Below are 15,767 nucleotides of genomic sequence, written 5' to 3'. Positions count from 1 at the left end.
AAAAAAAACCAATTAAATGTGAATAAATCTTTCCCACTCTGAGAAAGCTGTGATGAAAGCACAAGGGTTGGCAGGCCTGGGAAGGAGGCTAACCTTGGTCCCACAGGATGCTTACAACACAGACACCTGACTTGAAAATGCCTTCCATTCTCCTTTGCTCATCTCTTATCCTCCGGGATCTTGTTGGCTGCTGAAGGTTGTGTCTGGCCCCCTTTTCCTTAGGGGGAGACTAAGCAGTGGAAGAACAAGCCCATGGGAGCTGCCAGCCTCTGGATTTTGTGGCTCTACAAGGCAAAGCCATTAGGACCTGTTTGCAACCAGCTAATTCTGTGGTGGAAGCTGCTGAACTCTGCGGTGGGTGCTGGCATGCTGCTGGCTGCTCGCCAGGGCTCCTCTTAACCCCTTCAGCCCTGCAGTTAAGTACATATCTCAAATATCTTGGTGTCAATGTGCTGTTCATCTGGGCCTCGAGACAGTTCTTTTGGCTTCCACTCTGCCTGAACATGTTTGTGCCTCTTAGGACTGCTTTTTGTTGCTGTTGATTTTTTTTTTTTTTTAAACTTTATGGTAGGATGCAAATGCCCAGTTCTCATTGGTTTGGATGGGAGCTGGGTTCCTAAATTGCTCTTACAAACCTCTCCCAGATTCTTTATGCTGGAAAAATGATGACCAGATCCTGACTTTTTTCTTTTTTGACCCACTGCCAGGCTTGCTCCAGTTTTCCTGTGTGCCTCCCCCTGCCTCAGCTTCCCTCCCTGTGTGGTGGGGGACAAGCTGCCCAGTTTTCACCTTTTAGGTCTTTGAGGATATGCCATGCCTACTGAGAGAGATACTGCTAGGCAGGAAAATTTGTGCAAAGTTTGTGCACTCCAAGTTTAGTGAAAAGAAAATGGATAATATTCAATCATCTGAGCATCCTGCAAAGAAGGATGTAGTACAGCAAACTGACTGAGAAAGGGGAAGGGAGTAGTTGATGCTCAGTTCTGTCTTCTGACTTCTGTGCCTGCAGAAATCCGTATCAGGCCTGCCCCTGTTACCTCCTGGAGACCTTCAACTTCTGTTTTCTAGTTGATGATTTCATGCCATTTTGAAGGGGGTTTCTTCCCATATCTTCCCATATCTTCCCAAGCTCTGCTGAAATATTTCATTCAACATTTCTGCAAGAACAAAACATCCTCTTGGTCATTCCTGGGAGAGAAACCCTTCCTTTCCCCTGGCACCTCAGCATCTTGTGTCTCAGCTGGCCTGCCATGCTTCACAGACAGCCTTTTTGCTGCTAACCCCTCTCCTCTCAAGCCCATTAGATGGAGCAGGCAGGGGAAAAGTAGGTGCGACAAATACTGAAGCTCTGGCTGCAGTGGAAAAAGAAGGATCATGTGCTATTTCAGGAAACTCCACCACAGAGTCCATTATTTGCCCATTCCTATTCAAAAGCTAAATTATGAATGTTCAGAGGAAACTTAACCTGTATGTTAAGCCATCAGCTCCATCCTACAGAGTCATGGTAAAAATGTGTTTCATGCAAACAAAAACTAAACACATGCAATACATGCAGTGTAACTCAAACAACACAATGTATGGGGGCAAAGCTTCCAGAGACACTAATTAGATGTGTCTGCAAAGTCAACAGGAGTATGTTTCTTGGTTCCATCAGAGAGTATTTAAACTCTGGTCCTGATTATGCCACTGGCTTGCTGCTTTACTCCAGATGAGTCAATCCTTTATGTTCTGCTTTCTATCCCCATTTAGAAATGGGGAAAATAATTTCTGACCGTTTCCCAAAGGCATATTGTATTGGATGTTTTTAAAGAAGGATGTTTGAGGTTGACATCGTGTGGTCTGATCCATGCTCATGGGCCCTCCTTGATGCTGAGACATGGTGCAGGCTGAGCTCTCTTCCATGCTTAGCTGGTGAGGGAGGTCAATGTCCTGTTTTGCACCTACCCTGTTGGGTAACCAGGATCCAAGCCAGGTTTCAAGTCCAAATCCATGTCCCTCATTGTTTATACTCAAGGTGACACTACCAGATGGAGTAGGCCTTATCGCCAACCTTCTAGATGAATTCTGAGACCTCTTCAGCCTGCTATGTTATCAAAAGCTGCAGTTTCTCTTGAGCATTGTATTGACCCTTCTGGTCCGGGCTACGATATGGCTTCGAGCTGGCAACATGAACAGAGAAGGGGCAGGACAGGGAGTAGGGGTGCTTTCGACCTCCTCAAGTCCACACCTGTGTGGACCAGTGGGGTTTCCTGCCACAAGATGGGCAAATCAGTGACCAGCCTGGTGTGAGGACTGTGAGCAGGGAAAGTGAGTTGCAGGGCAGCCCTGGGAGCTGCAGACATGAAGACAAAAAGCCAACAGAAGGTGGTGTGAGAAGGCCTTGGAGACCCAGCAGAGAGGCCAGGGTCCCCATAGCTCACACTGCTTGGAGATGCAAGTGCTGCTTTTGTGGCAACCAGCCTCCCTAGGTCATAGAGCTGGCCCAAATATACTGCTGACTGGCATCAACTGTTTCTCATCCAAACAGAAGCAATTCAGCAAAGCCCACATCTTGACTAGCCAGGATGCAGCTGGGGTACCACTGCAGAAATGGAAGTGATGTGATGTGGTCCTCTAGGATAGCAACTCCAAATGGTCTCTGCAGGCACTCAGCTCTGACAGAAACCACCCAGGACCTGGATGCCAGTGCCAGCTGCCTACCTGCATCAAACACTGTGTTGTGATGTGGAGATTCCCGTCTCAGCTGAAGGACCCCAGTGTCCACAGGGTCCACCTCAGAAGTGGCAGAGGGAAATTAATTAACTGAATCTCTGTGGATCCCCAAAATAAAGAAATGTCTGGGTTGATTCTCCCAGCCCCAAGTAGCACCAGGCAGGAATGGTTTTGGCTAGGAGGAATGTGAGACTAACACTGTGATTCATACTTGTCCAGTCTGATTTGAGTCTGAATCATTTCTCTCACGAGGAAATGATGTAATGAACACTGGCCTGTCATGGCTGGAGACCCTTTTCCTGCACCATATGCACTTTGAAGTTATTGCATGAAATTTTAGTTATTGGTCATTTGTGGAGTGGTCTCAAAGGCAGATGAGGTCTTCACAACCTTAGCCAAGTTTTCTCCCCTTCAGGCAGCCAGCTTCTCCACCAACACAGACATGTGGCAAGATGTCCCCATTTGGGGCAGAAGGGCTGGGCAGTGGCCAGGCCACCCCCTCTGTGCCTGGGGAACATGAAGGTAGATGTCTTGCTCCGGGACTTACCTCTTCTCTTGCCAGGCTTTAGGATGCCCAGCAGAGGCATTGTGCTTGGCTGCCAGCCCCTGGCTCCCCATTGGTGCTGTGGGCCTTGGAGACCCCTCTCCAGGCTAGTAAGTGAGCATGTGGGCTGGGTGGGAGGATCTCTGCTCTTCTTCCCCCCCAGATCACCACCATCATCTCATGGCTTCACCTCTGCACCCTGGCTGGGATGCTCTCCCCACTCCCAGCCCTGCTCCGTCCCCACCATCTCGGGACACCCAGTGTCCTACCCAGCCTCCATCCACCTGGTCCCACCAGCTCATCAGGCACCCCGTACCTCCTGTGCTCTGCCTGCGATCCCAGGAGGGGATTGACAGAGGTGCCTGGCTAGCCTGGGGGGATTAAAGAGCCTTTGTTTCAAAAGCACTTTAAGTGGTGAGAAAAAAAACAACCTGCCAGCCCAGCTGCAGGCAGATCAGACTGAAGGTACAAGACTGCGGGAAATTTTCCATGACAGAGGTGTGCTCCTGGCCTAAGGGGAGGGAAAAGGCTATTACAGTTGGAGTTAATGGAATCACTGCTGGCAGGAGCATTAAACAGAGGAAAAAGAGGGCGGGTAGTGAGCTAGCAAGGTGGGATTTTAACCACGTACCTGGGCTTGCAGCTAATTGGTCTGGTAGTTGTAGGAGAGCAACAAATGGACAATGAAAACGGAAAATTTTGCAATGAAGTCCTTGCCTGGGAGCCCTGGTGTGCAGCATCTGGGGAACATGGGCAACAGTTCCTTGATTTCATTGAAAAATGCAAGCCTCGGCAGGTCTGGGAGGCTAGCTGGAGCTGTGGTGTAGACTGGATCTGTGCCATTTCTGTACCAGAAATGCCTCTCGTATGGCAGCTCGCAAGCACTGAGACAGAGGCAGGGCTTCCCAGCATGGGGAGGGCTCAGGCTACCATGTGGGGTTAGGGAGAGGGAAATAGTGTGGGCAGTGCACAAAACACTCCTGCTTCAGTGCCCAAGTCCAGGCCGTTCTCCTGCCTATTCCTGTCCTGTTCCCGTGATCCTCAAATAGATTTGCAGAGGCTTCTCCCATGGACCTGACTGCCTATTTATACAGTGAAAGCATCAAAATTTCTGAGGAGGGGCCATGAAGGAGCCTTGTAGAACAACTCTGCAGGTCACTGAGCTTTAACCACCTACCTTGCATCCTCTGAACAAAATCTGGGAAACCTGGTCAGTGTGCATCAGTGTTTTATTGGGAAGGGACAATTTTTAAGGAGAATTGGAGGTAGGTGTAAAGCAGGAGACCAAGGTTGCTTGTGAAGGTTTGCTCTTGCAGGGGTTGTCCTCAGTAATCTTGTGTGATGGTTTCTTCTGTCTGCTGCGTAGCCTGAATCCTTCCAGGATAGAAGGATGGTCAGAGGACAAAGCTGTGTCCTGCTCAGAGCAGCATGTTAGTTGGGCATACTGATCAAGAGATGTGTTTTGGACCTGTGCTGTGGTTGTATTACAATGATCGTAACAGTCCCTTTGGGTTTCTGGAATATTTAATATTGCTTTATAAAAACAAATATTTAAATGTTCCTTACTGATCCCAGGCATGACCCATGCTTTGCTCTTCTCAGTGTGTTGAAGCCACCAGGCAGGACAGCTAAGCCACCAGGGAGAGGGATCAGCTCAGCCTGGCCCTTGTGTTTGGCCTTTTCACAGGGTTGGGTTTTGGCCATGAGGTACAGACCTGGGGCAGGAATTTGGGATTTTTTTTTGTTCCAGGAAAAGGGAAAAATAAATATTTGTTCACCCCAAATATTGAGGTTTAGTCTTGAACAAAAAAGCACCAAAGTTTATAGAAGCCAAGTCTCCAAAACTCCAAACCAAATCTTGCCCCTTGAGTCATGGTTTTCAATAGTTCAAGTCCCTTAGAATCTTCTTTTGTTTTCTTTCAAGTTTAAACAAATAGATGCTTCTGTTAAGAATATTATTTTTGGTAAACAGACAACAAAAAAGATTTTTTTCTCCCATCCCCTTTATTTCCATAGGAATAAAAGAAAACTTCACAATTTTTATATCAAAATTAATTTGAGGAAGAAAATCTTGACTGGTTGTAGTGGGAAAAAAAAAACTTCCCTACAAAGGTGTAAAATAGTTTGCAAGTTTCTTTCTCTAGGAATTTTTCCCTGATGTTCCCCAGTTTGGTAAATGCTTTACCTATACTTTTTGTGAAGAAATTATTTTGCCTGGACCTTGCTGCATACTTTCCTACAAATACATTAGTGACTCAAAGACTTAGGTCTCGGGAAGAATTTATTTGGTTATCCATTTCCTGCGTCTTGAAGAAATGGAATAACTCAGGAAGGGTGTTCAGTTGTGGCTCCTTTGACTCCAGGCCGTCATTGCCTGGTGTCCTGGGCTGGTTTTTGCATGGCTGATGATCCTGTAGCCAAGCAGCATGTGCCCCAACTCCTGCACGTGTGCTAGTTGTGGTTACAAGCCACAGAGTCGACCCTCTGGGTCTCCTGTTTTGCTCTCGTTGCTGTTCTCTATCACATGTTCCTCGTCTGAGAGGTGGCATCCCATGAGGGAAATCTCCCAGGAGGAAAGGATTTCCCTCCCCTCCCCCTAGCCGTCCTCATCCTAATGTACCGAGCTCTTATGTGATTCACCTTCTGGTGGCAAAGCATTCCTATCACACAGGGTAGCTTTGGTGGGAGGGTCTGTCAAGCTGCTTCTGAGGGTCTCCATCTGGGAGATTGGAGCATGCATGGTTTCAGACAGGGATGTGCTGAGGGTGGGAATGGGCCCGACCACTGTTATTTCAAGGCAGCGGTACTCATGCAGCTTTCAGCCAAGGAAGTCCCTGAATGTCTGGTTGTTAGTAAGTGATGGGGTATTTCGGCGCCATGCTAAGAGCACCGTCAGCAAGTCATGTATCATTGAAGCATCCCCCAGAGCCCACCGCTGGCTCTGAGGCTGGAGAATGCTTTGGATGGCTCACTGCGTCCATCCCTGGGAGAGGAACCAGAGACGTCCTCACTCCCAGGGCTCCCACCCCCGCTTCTTCCTTGCACATCCCAGGGGTGGCTGAGATACGGATGACTCTGCTTTGTGACTAAGGGGACGGCTCTGCAAACAGGGGTGCTCCAAACACAGCTCTGCCCAGTACAAATATCTAGGCTACTGTTTCACTTAAGATAGGGAAAAACCACTGGTTTCTCAGCATGGCCACATATCCTGCCAGTTACCCCCATACTGCATGCGGTTTAGCAGAAGATTGCTTTGGGGGGGGCAAGCAAATGCATGTTTTTCTAATCCACGTCGTCGCAAAGAGCAGCTTGGAGATGTGGCCTGGGTACTGCTGATGCAATACCTGCCTGGGCATGCAGGGTGCTTGAAACAGCAGCTCTCTGAGGTGTAACAGCAGACCTGTTCCCCTGCGGTGAAGCAAGTTCACCCATGCTGTAAAGTGATTGTGCATGCAACATTTGTAAAGGAGGCTGCAGCTCTAGTGCAAAATGGTTTGGGGGCTGGAGGTAAAAGAGCAGTTGAAATTGCTCTGCGTACTCAGTTAGGATGAACTGATGCAGAAGGCAGCAGATGCTGGCAAAATTTACACACAGTAAACGTGATTTATTCACTCCTCATCGCCTCATTTTAAAGAGAGATCCAGATTGCATTTATTTGGTAGCCATCTTTATTATTGTCTTCCACCTTTTTATAAAAGATCTGGGCCAGGAGGAGCACCCTGAGCGATAAAGTACATGTGGGAATCAGAGTCTTTGACTTTCCTTGTTCGATGGTAAACCACAATTTGTTTCCTGCCTGCTTGCTCCTGCCTGCCTCTGTCCTGCTGTTTTATCCGTCTGCCAAATCTAGTTTGACAGCTGGGTCCTAACCTGGTGAAGTTAAGAGCAATTTGAATGGTCCCATCAGCTTTAAAGTAACTACTCACCAGCTGGAGTCTCAGCCAGCCTGCCACCCGAGACGGGCCCAGGGCTTCTCCCACTGCCTGTAAAATGATGTGAGATCAGGGCCTTGGAGTATAAACACTTCACGCAGTTGGGTCTTCATGTCCCATTGACCAGATGAGACGTCTCTTCCTTTGCTAGATGTGATCTCAGGTGCAGGCAGCTCCAGACCCAGCCATACTGTTGGGTTTTCATTTCCAACTCCTTTCTGATGGTTAGACTAATAAAAAAAGGAGAAATTGAGTGATAAGCAAGTTTGGTATGATTGAATGAGAAAAGCTGTTCTTCCTGTGCATCCCATAACCCTTTTCCCTCCCAAACCCATTCTTGCTAGATCAGAATACATTAAAATCCTTGCATCGACATGAAAATCTCACCAGCTGATGTCTGCAGAGCTGAAGGTTTCCATCTCCTGTAAGGGGGTATTTTTCTTTGTGCATCCTGGAGCGATCTTTAGTGACTCCTTCTTGGGCATCTGTCCTGTTGCCCTCTCCAGCTACTGGAAAAGTCAGGTCCTCTGACTGAAATGAACTGACTGCATTCAGATACCCACTTGATTTAAATGCACGCTCCAGGAGAAACATGAATCTTCCATCCTTTTCCCCCCCAGCTCTCCCAAGGTGAATGAATGGTCCCTGCCATGCCCTTGATTTGCTTTCCTCCCTGAAGATCCGTGACTTCTGTGGAGAAAGGCACCTTTCTCTAAGGCTGCATTTCACACTTTCTCACCTCCTCCAGCCAGCACCTACACTCCTGTTGTTATCCCCATGTGGCAGAAGGGAAACTGAGGCAGTTTACCCCAACACCAGCTTGTCTAAGGCAGATCAGGACTGGACCCGACATTGCTCTGTCAGACCCATGCTTCCCCGCCTGAGCCCTGAAGTGAGGGGAAGAAGAGCCACACATGTCTGCAGGAAAAATAAAGCAAGAATAAAAACACATACAGACACAAACAGGGCAATGAGAAACGGTGGGAAATAACCTGGTTGGTGAATTTTTACTAGGACTGTAGAATAAAACCACTAGGAAATGTTTAAAGGAAAGGGCTGAAGAATCTTTTTCCAAAAGGCTGGGTGGCTTTTAAGTTTAAAAAGGAAAGGAGGAGGAGGATATGACCTGGTCTAGACCACCTCCTTGCCTCTGTTGAAAAAGGCTTTCATCCTGCTCTGCTATTGGAAATACTTTCAACCAAGTTACAAAGTTGAAGGCTGTGATCTTTACTCTGCTCTGGGATATGTGGAGGTATCTGCCACTGCGTTAATGATGTAGACATTTCTACCTGTATTCTCAGGACATGGACACCTAGCTACATACAAAGCTGTGATCTGGCTATAAAAAGTCCCTCTGGCTTGTCTAGCCCACCCTGCTGCAGCGGCTCCCTTACCTGCTCTGGGCCAGGCTCTCCACGGGTGGGCATCTGGCTTAGAGGTGATGCTCAGCAGCAATGGGTGAGGACGGTGTGAAAGCCCATGGCTTTTTCTGTGCTGATAAAGCAGCCAGCAGCCCCCCCAGCTCCAATATTGGTATATGCCGTGGATGGGGGACTGTGGTTCTGCTCAGCTGGCTCTGGAACGCAGGATGAGACCTGAAGAGGTTTTCCCCGAAGCCCAGGAGGGCTTTCCGAGTCCGGTGTCTTCCTTCAGCTTCAGCCGTGGGCTCAGCGCCTCTGCAGTGGCAGAGAGACCCCACTTCCCCCATCCGCCCCCAAAATGTCATCCCTGTCCCGCATCCCTTGTACCTGCGGGCAGCCCCGAGCTCTAAGGACCATTTTCCTCCCTCCCAGGGAAAAAGAAAAAAAACTTTTCCCAGGATTTCCTTACCCAGGAGGTCTCACTAGGCTGCAAAGTAACTAAACCGAGGGGCTTGGTTTCAAGGAGAAACCCCCGGCTGTTGCCGCCGCTGCGTCCCGGAGCCGCCCCTGAGAGTTTTTCCCAGGAAAAAAAAGGACGACAACGAAATCCAAGTGGTGCGGGGGTCCCGGCGGGAGGTTACCTGCTCTGCTGCTGGGGGCTGGCTGCGGCACCAAACTCGCCCTGGTCTGGTGGTCGGGACTTGTTTGGTTTAGTTTTTCTCCTGGGAGGAAACATCGGTTAAAAAGAAAGCAAAGCGCCACGGAGGATGGCCCGGCTGGCTCGGCAGCGGAGCCGGCCGCCGCGCTGGCACCCGGGACCCCCGGGGGAGGGACGGCTCGGGGGCATGGCTGCGAAATAAAACCCTGGGGAGAGGCTGGGGGATTTAGCCGTGGGAGTCAGGACCCCTCCCCAGGGGCCTCCTCCTTCTCCACCTCCCGCCGGGGGAGAGGGGCCGGGGCGGGCCGGGCACCGCACGCCCCTCCGGGGGGGCGGCCGCCCTATATATTGCAAAGCGGCTGGGGACCGACCTCCCCATCGCCGGGAGCTGCCGCGGCGCCTGCCCCTCCTCCCCCTCCCCTCCCTCTCCCCCTTCCCCCCCCTCGGGGGGGCTCTTTCTCCCGCCGCCGCCCCCCCCATCCTCCAGGAGGAGGAAGGCGAGGGCCGTATATGAACGCGGCCGGCTTCCCCTGCCTGCGAGGCATGTGCACGCTGCCGGCGCCCAGCCCCGCCGCCGCGGCCAGCCCCGGCTCCCCCGGGCCGCCCCGGGCGTCTCCCTCCGCCGGCCAGGCGCCGCCGGTGAAGCCGGAGCCGCGGGGCGGTGGGGGCAGCCCCCCCCTCCCGCCGCCGCCCCCCGAGGAGCCGCCGCCCCCCGCCGGGGGCCGCCGGAGGAAGCGGCCGGTGCAGCGGGGCAAACCCCCCTACTCCTACATCGCCCTCATCGCCATGGCCATCGCCAACGCCGCTGAGAGGAAGCTCACTTTGGGGGGCATCTACAAGTTCATCACCGAGCGATTCCCCTTCTACCGGGAGAACCCCAAGAAGTGGCAGAACAGCATCCGCCACAACCTCACCCTCAACGACTGCTTCGTCAAGATCCCCCGGGAACCCGGCCATCCTGGCAAGGGCAACTACTGGACGCTGGACCCGGCCGCTGAGGACATGTTCGATAATGGGAGCTTCCTGCGCCGGAGGAAGCGTTTCAAGCGCACCGACATCACCACCTACCCTGGCTACATGCAAAACTCCAGCGCCTTCACACCTCCACCCGCCGGCCGCTCCGCAGCACAAGCAGCACCCTACCCCAATGCCCTCTGCTCGCCCGGCTATGGCCCCCAGCTCTCCGGCACTGTCTTCCACCCCTATGCAGCTGGGGCAGCACCACTGGCGCAGCATCCCAGGATGTTCAGCATCGACAGCCTCATCAGCGGGCAGCAGGCCTTGCAGCCCTCACCACCTGCCGAGCTGGGCCACCCGTCGCTGGGCTTGCCTGGAGCTGAGCTGGCTCCCGCCTGCTCTGCTGGCAGCTCCGAGCCTTCCTGCTTCCAGGCGCAGCCTGTCAGCCCTGGCTTGTTGGGCCGGGCCGGCCCCAACACCCTGGCTTACCCATATGCTGCCTCACCCCCCCACCTGCCTGTGGCACAGGGCAGCTATTCGCCTGGCAGCCCGCAGCTCTACGGGGCTCCCAACAGACTGGCCCTGCCGGCCATGCGGCCCCCGGCCTGCACGGAGCACAGCGAGCAGCTCCTGGGGCTCTCTGCGTCGCCCCTCAGCCAGTTCAGCTCCAACAACGCCTACGTGAGGCAGCCCAATTTCCCCGCCGGCTTGGAGCGGTACATGTGATGGGATCGGGGGGGGCTTGGCTGGACATCCCCAGGCTCCCATGAGCATCTCTGGATGTGCGGACTTCTCCCCACTGTGGGGATCGGCTGGGGTGGGGTCGGGGGTCCCCGGCCTCTGGCTGTGTGCAGACACACACCTGCGGGGGGACCTAACTCCTTTCTTTCTCAGCTTATTTTTAACTGGAGGCAAGGTGATCTATTTTTCTGCCCCATTTCCACTTGGAAAAGATGGTCTCTGGCTACATCTGCCAGGCAGGGCTCCCCACACCCCTGGGGTGTCCCTTCTGCACACCCCGACCCTGGGGATGCCGTCTGCGGCAGGGCACCCTGAGCACCCCGGGGCACCCCTAGGGTGAGGAGGAGCACACCCAGGAGGTGGGTGCCTGGTGTAATGTGCAGAAACCCAGAGAGCAGGAAACGTCCTGCAAACGGGCTTTCTCTTCTTTTTCCTGGGTGCCTCTTCTGTAACTGGAATGAGAGTTACCAAAAAAAAAAAAAACAGCTAAACCAATTCACTGGATTTTAAATGAATATTTAAGATGTTTATCATTTCCTTCCTCTGTAGGAAAAAACCCCAACACCTTGACTACTTCTTTTTACTATTTTTAAAAAAAACTTCTATTGTTAGAAAGGACTTTTTTAAAATAAAGCTTTTTCTTCCAACATGTCCAGTGCTGCTATTCCTCAGGCTCCGGCCCGACCTTGGTGAGAGGAAATTATCAGTCGTGTAGCTTGTGGGAAACAGACTCATGCTGCTTTGGTGACACTGCTGCGTCTTATATTTTTAGTGACACTTTTTAAAGCTGTCTATTTTATTACGATTTTTTAAAAAGCAAATGGTAACTAACACTGCCGAGCCATGCAAAGGCTGCAATAAGCTCTCTATCACCTGCAAGGTTTACCCACACAGCTCTTACTGGACTCGATGGTTTCCATTTGCGTAGCAGGGAACGCATCTTCCCTCCAAGGAATCCCTTGCAGGTGAAATTCTGATTTAGCACATCAAATTAGGAGATCATAGCTTTCCTTCCAAGCAACAAAGTCGATTAACATTCCAACCTGTTCACTGGCCAGGCTGCTGCTTTTTATTTACAGGACTGCCAGCCAGACCATCTTGCCAGGTTTGAAGGCAGAATTCCCCATCCCCGGATTTAGCTTTTTTTAATTTAAACATCCTCCAGGTAAAAGTGACAAGCTAGGATTTCTCTCCTGTTTTTCAAGGGTGTCCTCTGAAGCAGAGCAGTTTCTCATAGTCCCTATTGCACTTTCTTCCTGCTTAAGGAGGAGTTGGATGTCAGCTGAGCATTGGTGTAAAACTGAGCATCTCCTTCCCCAGCTGCTGGTCATGACCGAAAGCTGGGTGTACAGGCGGGTACCCAAGGAGTCAGCTTTTGCCCACAACTTGGAGATTGTGGCTTTTCATTCTTTTGTCCCATGTGCTCTGTAGAAACTGAGTGGGGTTAGTATGAGAGGGGAGGGAAGAAAATGCTTTTTTTCTCTTGGCCTCCTTAAAAATGGGGCTTCATCTGTTTCTAAAAACTGCCCTAGCTCTGGTCTGCTGCCTTTGGCTGAGCTGATGGGCTCTTGGTCTCCTCTCTGGTCCCTCCAGCTTCACTTTTCAGCTTTCACACTGGTCCCATCAGCAGCTTCTGTGCTTTTCCCTTAGTGAGAGCCCTGCTTGGAAAGGACCTTGTGAAAAAATGTATCCCTTAAAATACTTTGGGTCTCTACAGAAAATATCTATAGACAGAGATCTACCTAATGAAAGTTTGCAAAGTGCCATTCCTGTCCATAACATACTGTCTGTATAGATGGACTAGGGGGGGGATGCTGAAATTATTGCCTGCAAGGGCAGTCAGTAGAAAGGACACTTGTCATAGCTCACATTTGTTACCAGGGCCTGATCCTGCCATGTTTTGCAAACAGAAGCACTTCTGAAGTCTTGCCTAAGTATCCAGGGGTCAGAGCCAGACATGTGCCTGAAGCACTGGCTCTGTCGGCTTCCCTCCAGCATTGCCGGGTGCTGGGCTGGCACTCTGCTGGGTTTGCACTGCGAGCAGGAGGGTTGCTGAGGTAGGGGAGGACCAAGTACCGACATGAAAGAAAAACAGTGTTGGGGTGGGCAGGAGATGCTGTGGTTCTGCCTGGGTGGGATGCACCAGGAAGAGGTGGCTGAGCCGGGACATCTCAGACCAGGCTGAGCTTGCTCCTCCCCAGTCACCCTGGAGCCCTGCAGGAGCAGGGAGCCGGTGTCAGAAAGGGCTTTCCAAGTTCCTGGCATCTCTGGGTGTTAACTCAAGTGCTGATGGAGCCAGGGGTGCTCAGGGTGACTGAAGGGTTGGGCTGTGGCTTGCTTGTGTCCCCCAGCTGCCTGCGCTCTCCTGCCACGGGGCTCTCTGGAGAGCAGCACCCAGCTCCAGATCTTGGGTGGGTCTGCAGGAGACCCGTCCCACTCCTGTGCCTGTGCAAGAGGGGTCTCTTCAGCCAAGGGGGCTCTGGCATGAAGCAAGAGTCACTGTAGTGGACTGGATCCCCAAAAACCTGGCTCAGAGAGAGCGGATGGCCTTGTTCCTGATGTGTTGGGACAAACCCTGGCATGCAGCATTGGGTTGCATGTCTTCCCAGGGCCCCGTATCTCCCTGTCTGCTAGACAGCCCCAGCCCAGAGCCCCCTGCAAGCAGCAATAAGCTACCCTCACCGTGGGCCTTACACTGCCAAACAAGCTGGAAAGCATGGGGAACAGACCCCTTTTCTTCTTTTTTCTGTAGATATTAATCCTCACACACACAAACCTCTGGCAATTTGTATTGTGATTGTCATTAAATGAATGCCTTAAGAGTGTTGTCCTGGTTAACTTAATGTATCCTGACCAGGCTTTTAAGCTTTCATTTCAAAGCTTTGTTTACAGTTAGGGTGAATCTAGCAAATGAGTAGGATTAAAGTGTCATGTAAAGCATGAGCCTTGCTGGGACAGAGTAGTTTTAAGCTTTGTAAAGTTTATACCGGAGCCCTTCATCTGTTTTAGTGTCTTTTCGATGTCCCTGTTTAGTGAATAAGAGGGATTTGAATGAAACAGGAGTAATTATCGCCCAGATTTTAGTTCTGAAATCAAGTCTCCTGTGAAATCCTCCCTTCTTTATTTAGGGAGTTTAGGGAATATTAAGTAATGACAGTCATAACTATCTTGATCTTGCTCACACAAAAGCCAGAGGCAAAAATTTCTTTGCTCTCTGAGATTGTGGAATGAACGTCATCCTTCAGGGTGATGTCAAGAGGTCCTCTGGACATCCCACTGTGGGGAGAGCCCTGTCTTGAGCCCACGAGATGCAGAGGCGGGGTTGGAGTTGATCCCAAGCACCGAAGAGATTTGGGTGGCGATCTGGGCTGTCGTCAAGACAGCCTGACTTCTCAGGGAACGGCCCTTTGAAAGTCAGGCTGAATTCAGATCTCTCAAGCTGCGCGTTCAGAAACAAATAACCAAAATGAGCTGCCACTTTGAAAAAGATGCTTGTTTTCCTCTGGGAAATACTGGCTGCCCAGGGAGGACCAACCGAGCTGCCATGTCTGTCTGTCTGCGTACAACAGAGTTCTGTGTGTTTCATGCTTGTACCACCTTCCTACAGCTTCCCCACAGATTAAAACAAGCAATAAGAAATGCTCTTTCTAGCTGATATTCCCAAGCTATAAATAGTGTTTTCCATCTGGTGTAAACAAATACAGCATTAACTGAAATTTTAGTCGAAGCACATTTCCTGAAGAACTTGTCGGTCCCTCTGGTAGTGTTAGATTTTTGTCTGTATGCTGCCAGCTGTCCACTGGCAGTCCCAGTGTTGGAAATTTTATACCATAACTAACTTTTATTCTATGCAATGCTTTGCCCTTTGCAAATACATGGCTTGAAGACAGGCAGTGGCGTCTCTTTGAGGTCAAGATTGAGTCGGTAAAGTCAGGTGCTGATGGGGAGATGGGCAGTGGGTGCAGTGGGACCGGCTGAGATTGACTTTGCCAGCTGATAATGAGTTTTTAACAAATTAGCATCCAGGAGTCAGCACTGCCCGAGCACTGAGCTATATCTTGGGGTATCGGGGGTCTGTCACCACCTTTGCTATGTAATATTTGGGTCCTTTGTGTTTGGGTCCTTCATATTCGGGCAGGAGCGGGTGATGCAGCCACTGTGTTTGAATAGGGCCAGAGCAACACTGCCCTGCCCTCCGCCGCTTTGCCCCACGGGTGTAACGCCCCGGCGTGGGGGGGGGGTGACAGGGGGAGGTGGCCCGGGGGGTGCCAGCCGCCGTGCTCAGGCCAACACTGACCTCCAGTGGAAAGCCCTGGGAAGCCGCTCCCGGCCCCCGCCACGGGCCCAGGGACCAGGGAGGGGGGGCTCAGCATGTACCGGCAGCATCCCGGCCTTTGGGGTCTGTCCCCTTGACGGCTGCGTGGGGAAGGGTAGGACATCGTGGAGGTTTGGGGTACGGTCAGGATGAGAATGGGGTGAGGCTCGTTCAGGGAGGGTCGTTACTAAACACAGTGGGCTGGATGCAACCTCCAGGCTGGGAAATCCCTGAAACACTAATTACTGACTCTGGGAAGATTTCAGAGAAGAAGGATTTCTCTGGCTATACCCTCTTTTACCCTTTTCCTAAGCATCCACTGCAGGTCATCGCTGGGGACAAAATACAGGGCTGTCCCCCTGCAGCTCTTCTCCCTAGAGTGAAAATAGGGAAAGAAGTGGAAGCACAGAGAGAATCTGGGCCCTTGATCGAAGGTGAGGGGGCAGTGATGAAGGCGCACTGGTCTGCAGCAGCCAGCCTCCCTGGCAGCCTGACTTTGTGTTTGAAATGTGCAATGTGGTGTATGTGAATGGCAGAGCTGGGGGCT

General features: G+C 51.4%; 1 protein-coding gene across 1 annotated transcript; it reads left to right on the top strand.

Annotated features, from left to right (window-relative positions):
- The first annotated feature begins 9,717 nt into the window (after positions 1–9,717).
- Positions 9,718–10,890, top strand: FOXE3 (forkhead box E3). Its single transcript, XM_009468299.2, has one exon. The coding sequence runs from the start codon at positions 9,718–9,720 to the stop codon at positions 10,888–10,890; it is 1,173 nt and encodes a 390-aa protein (XP_009466574.2).
- The last annotated feature ends 4,877 nt before the right edge of the window (positions 10,891–15,767 follow it).

The sequence above is a fragment of the Nipponia nippon genome, unplaced genomic scaffold (assembly GCF_047370975.1).
Source record: "Nipponia nippon isolate SJK-2023a ecotype South Korea unplaced genomic scaffold, ASM4737097v1 scaffold_5, whole genome shotgun sequence".
In the NCBI taxonomy this organism is placed as follows: Eukaryota; Metazoa; Chordata; class Aves; order Pelecaniformes; family Threskiornithidae; genus Nipponia; species Nipponia nippon.
Note: the sequence above shows the minus strand (reverse complement) of the source record. Positions and strands in the feature narration are given on the sequence as shown.

Bases quoted from the DNA above. Each gene is read 5' to 3' on its own strand.
- FOXE3 (XM_009468299.2), top strand. From the start codon at position 9,718: ATGAACGCGGCCGGCTTCCCCTGCCTGCGAGGCATGTGCACGCTGCCG.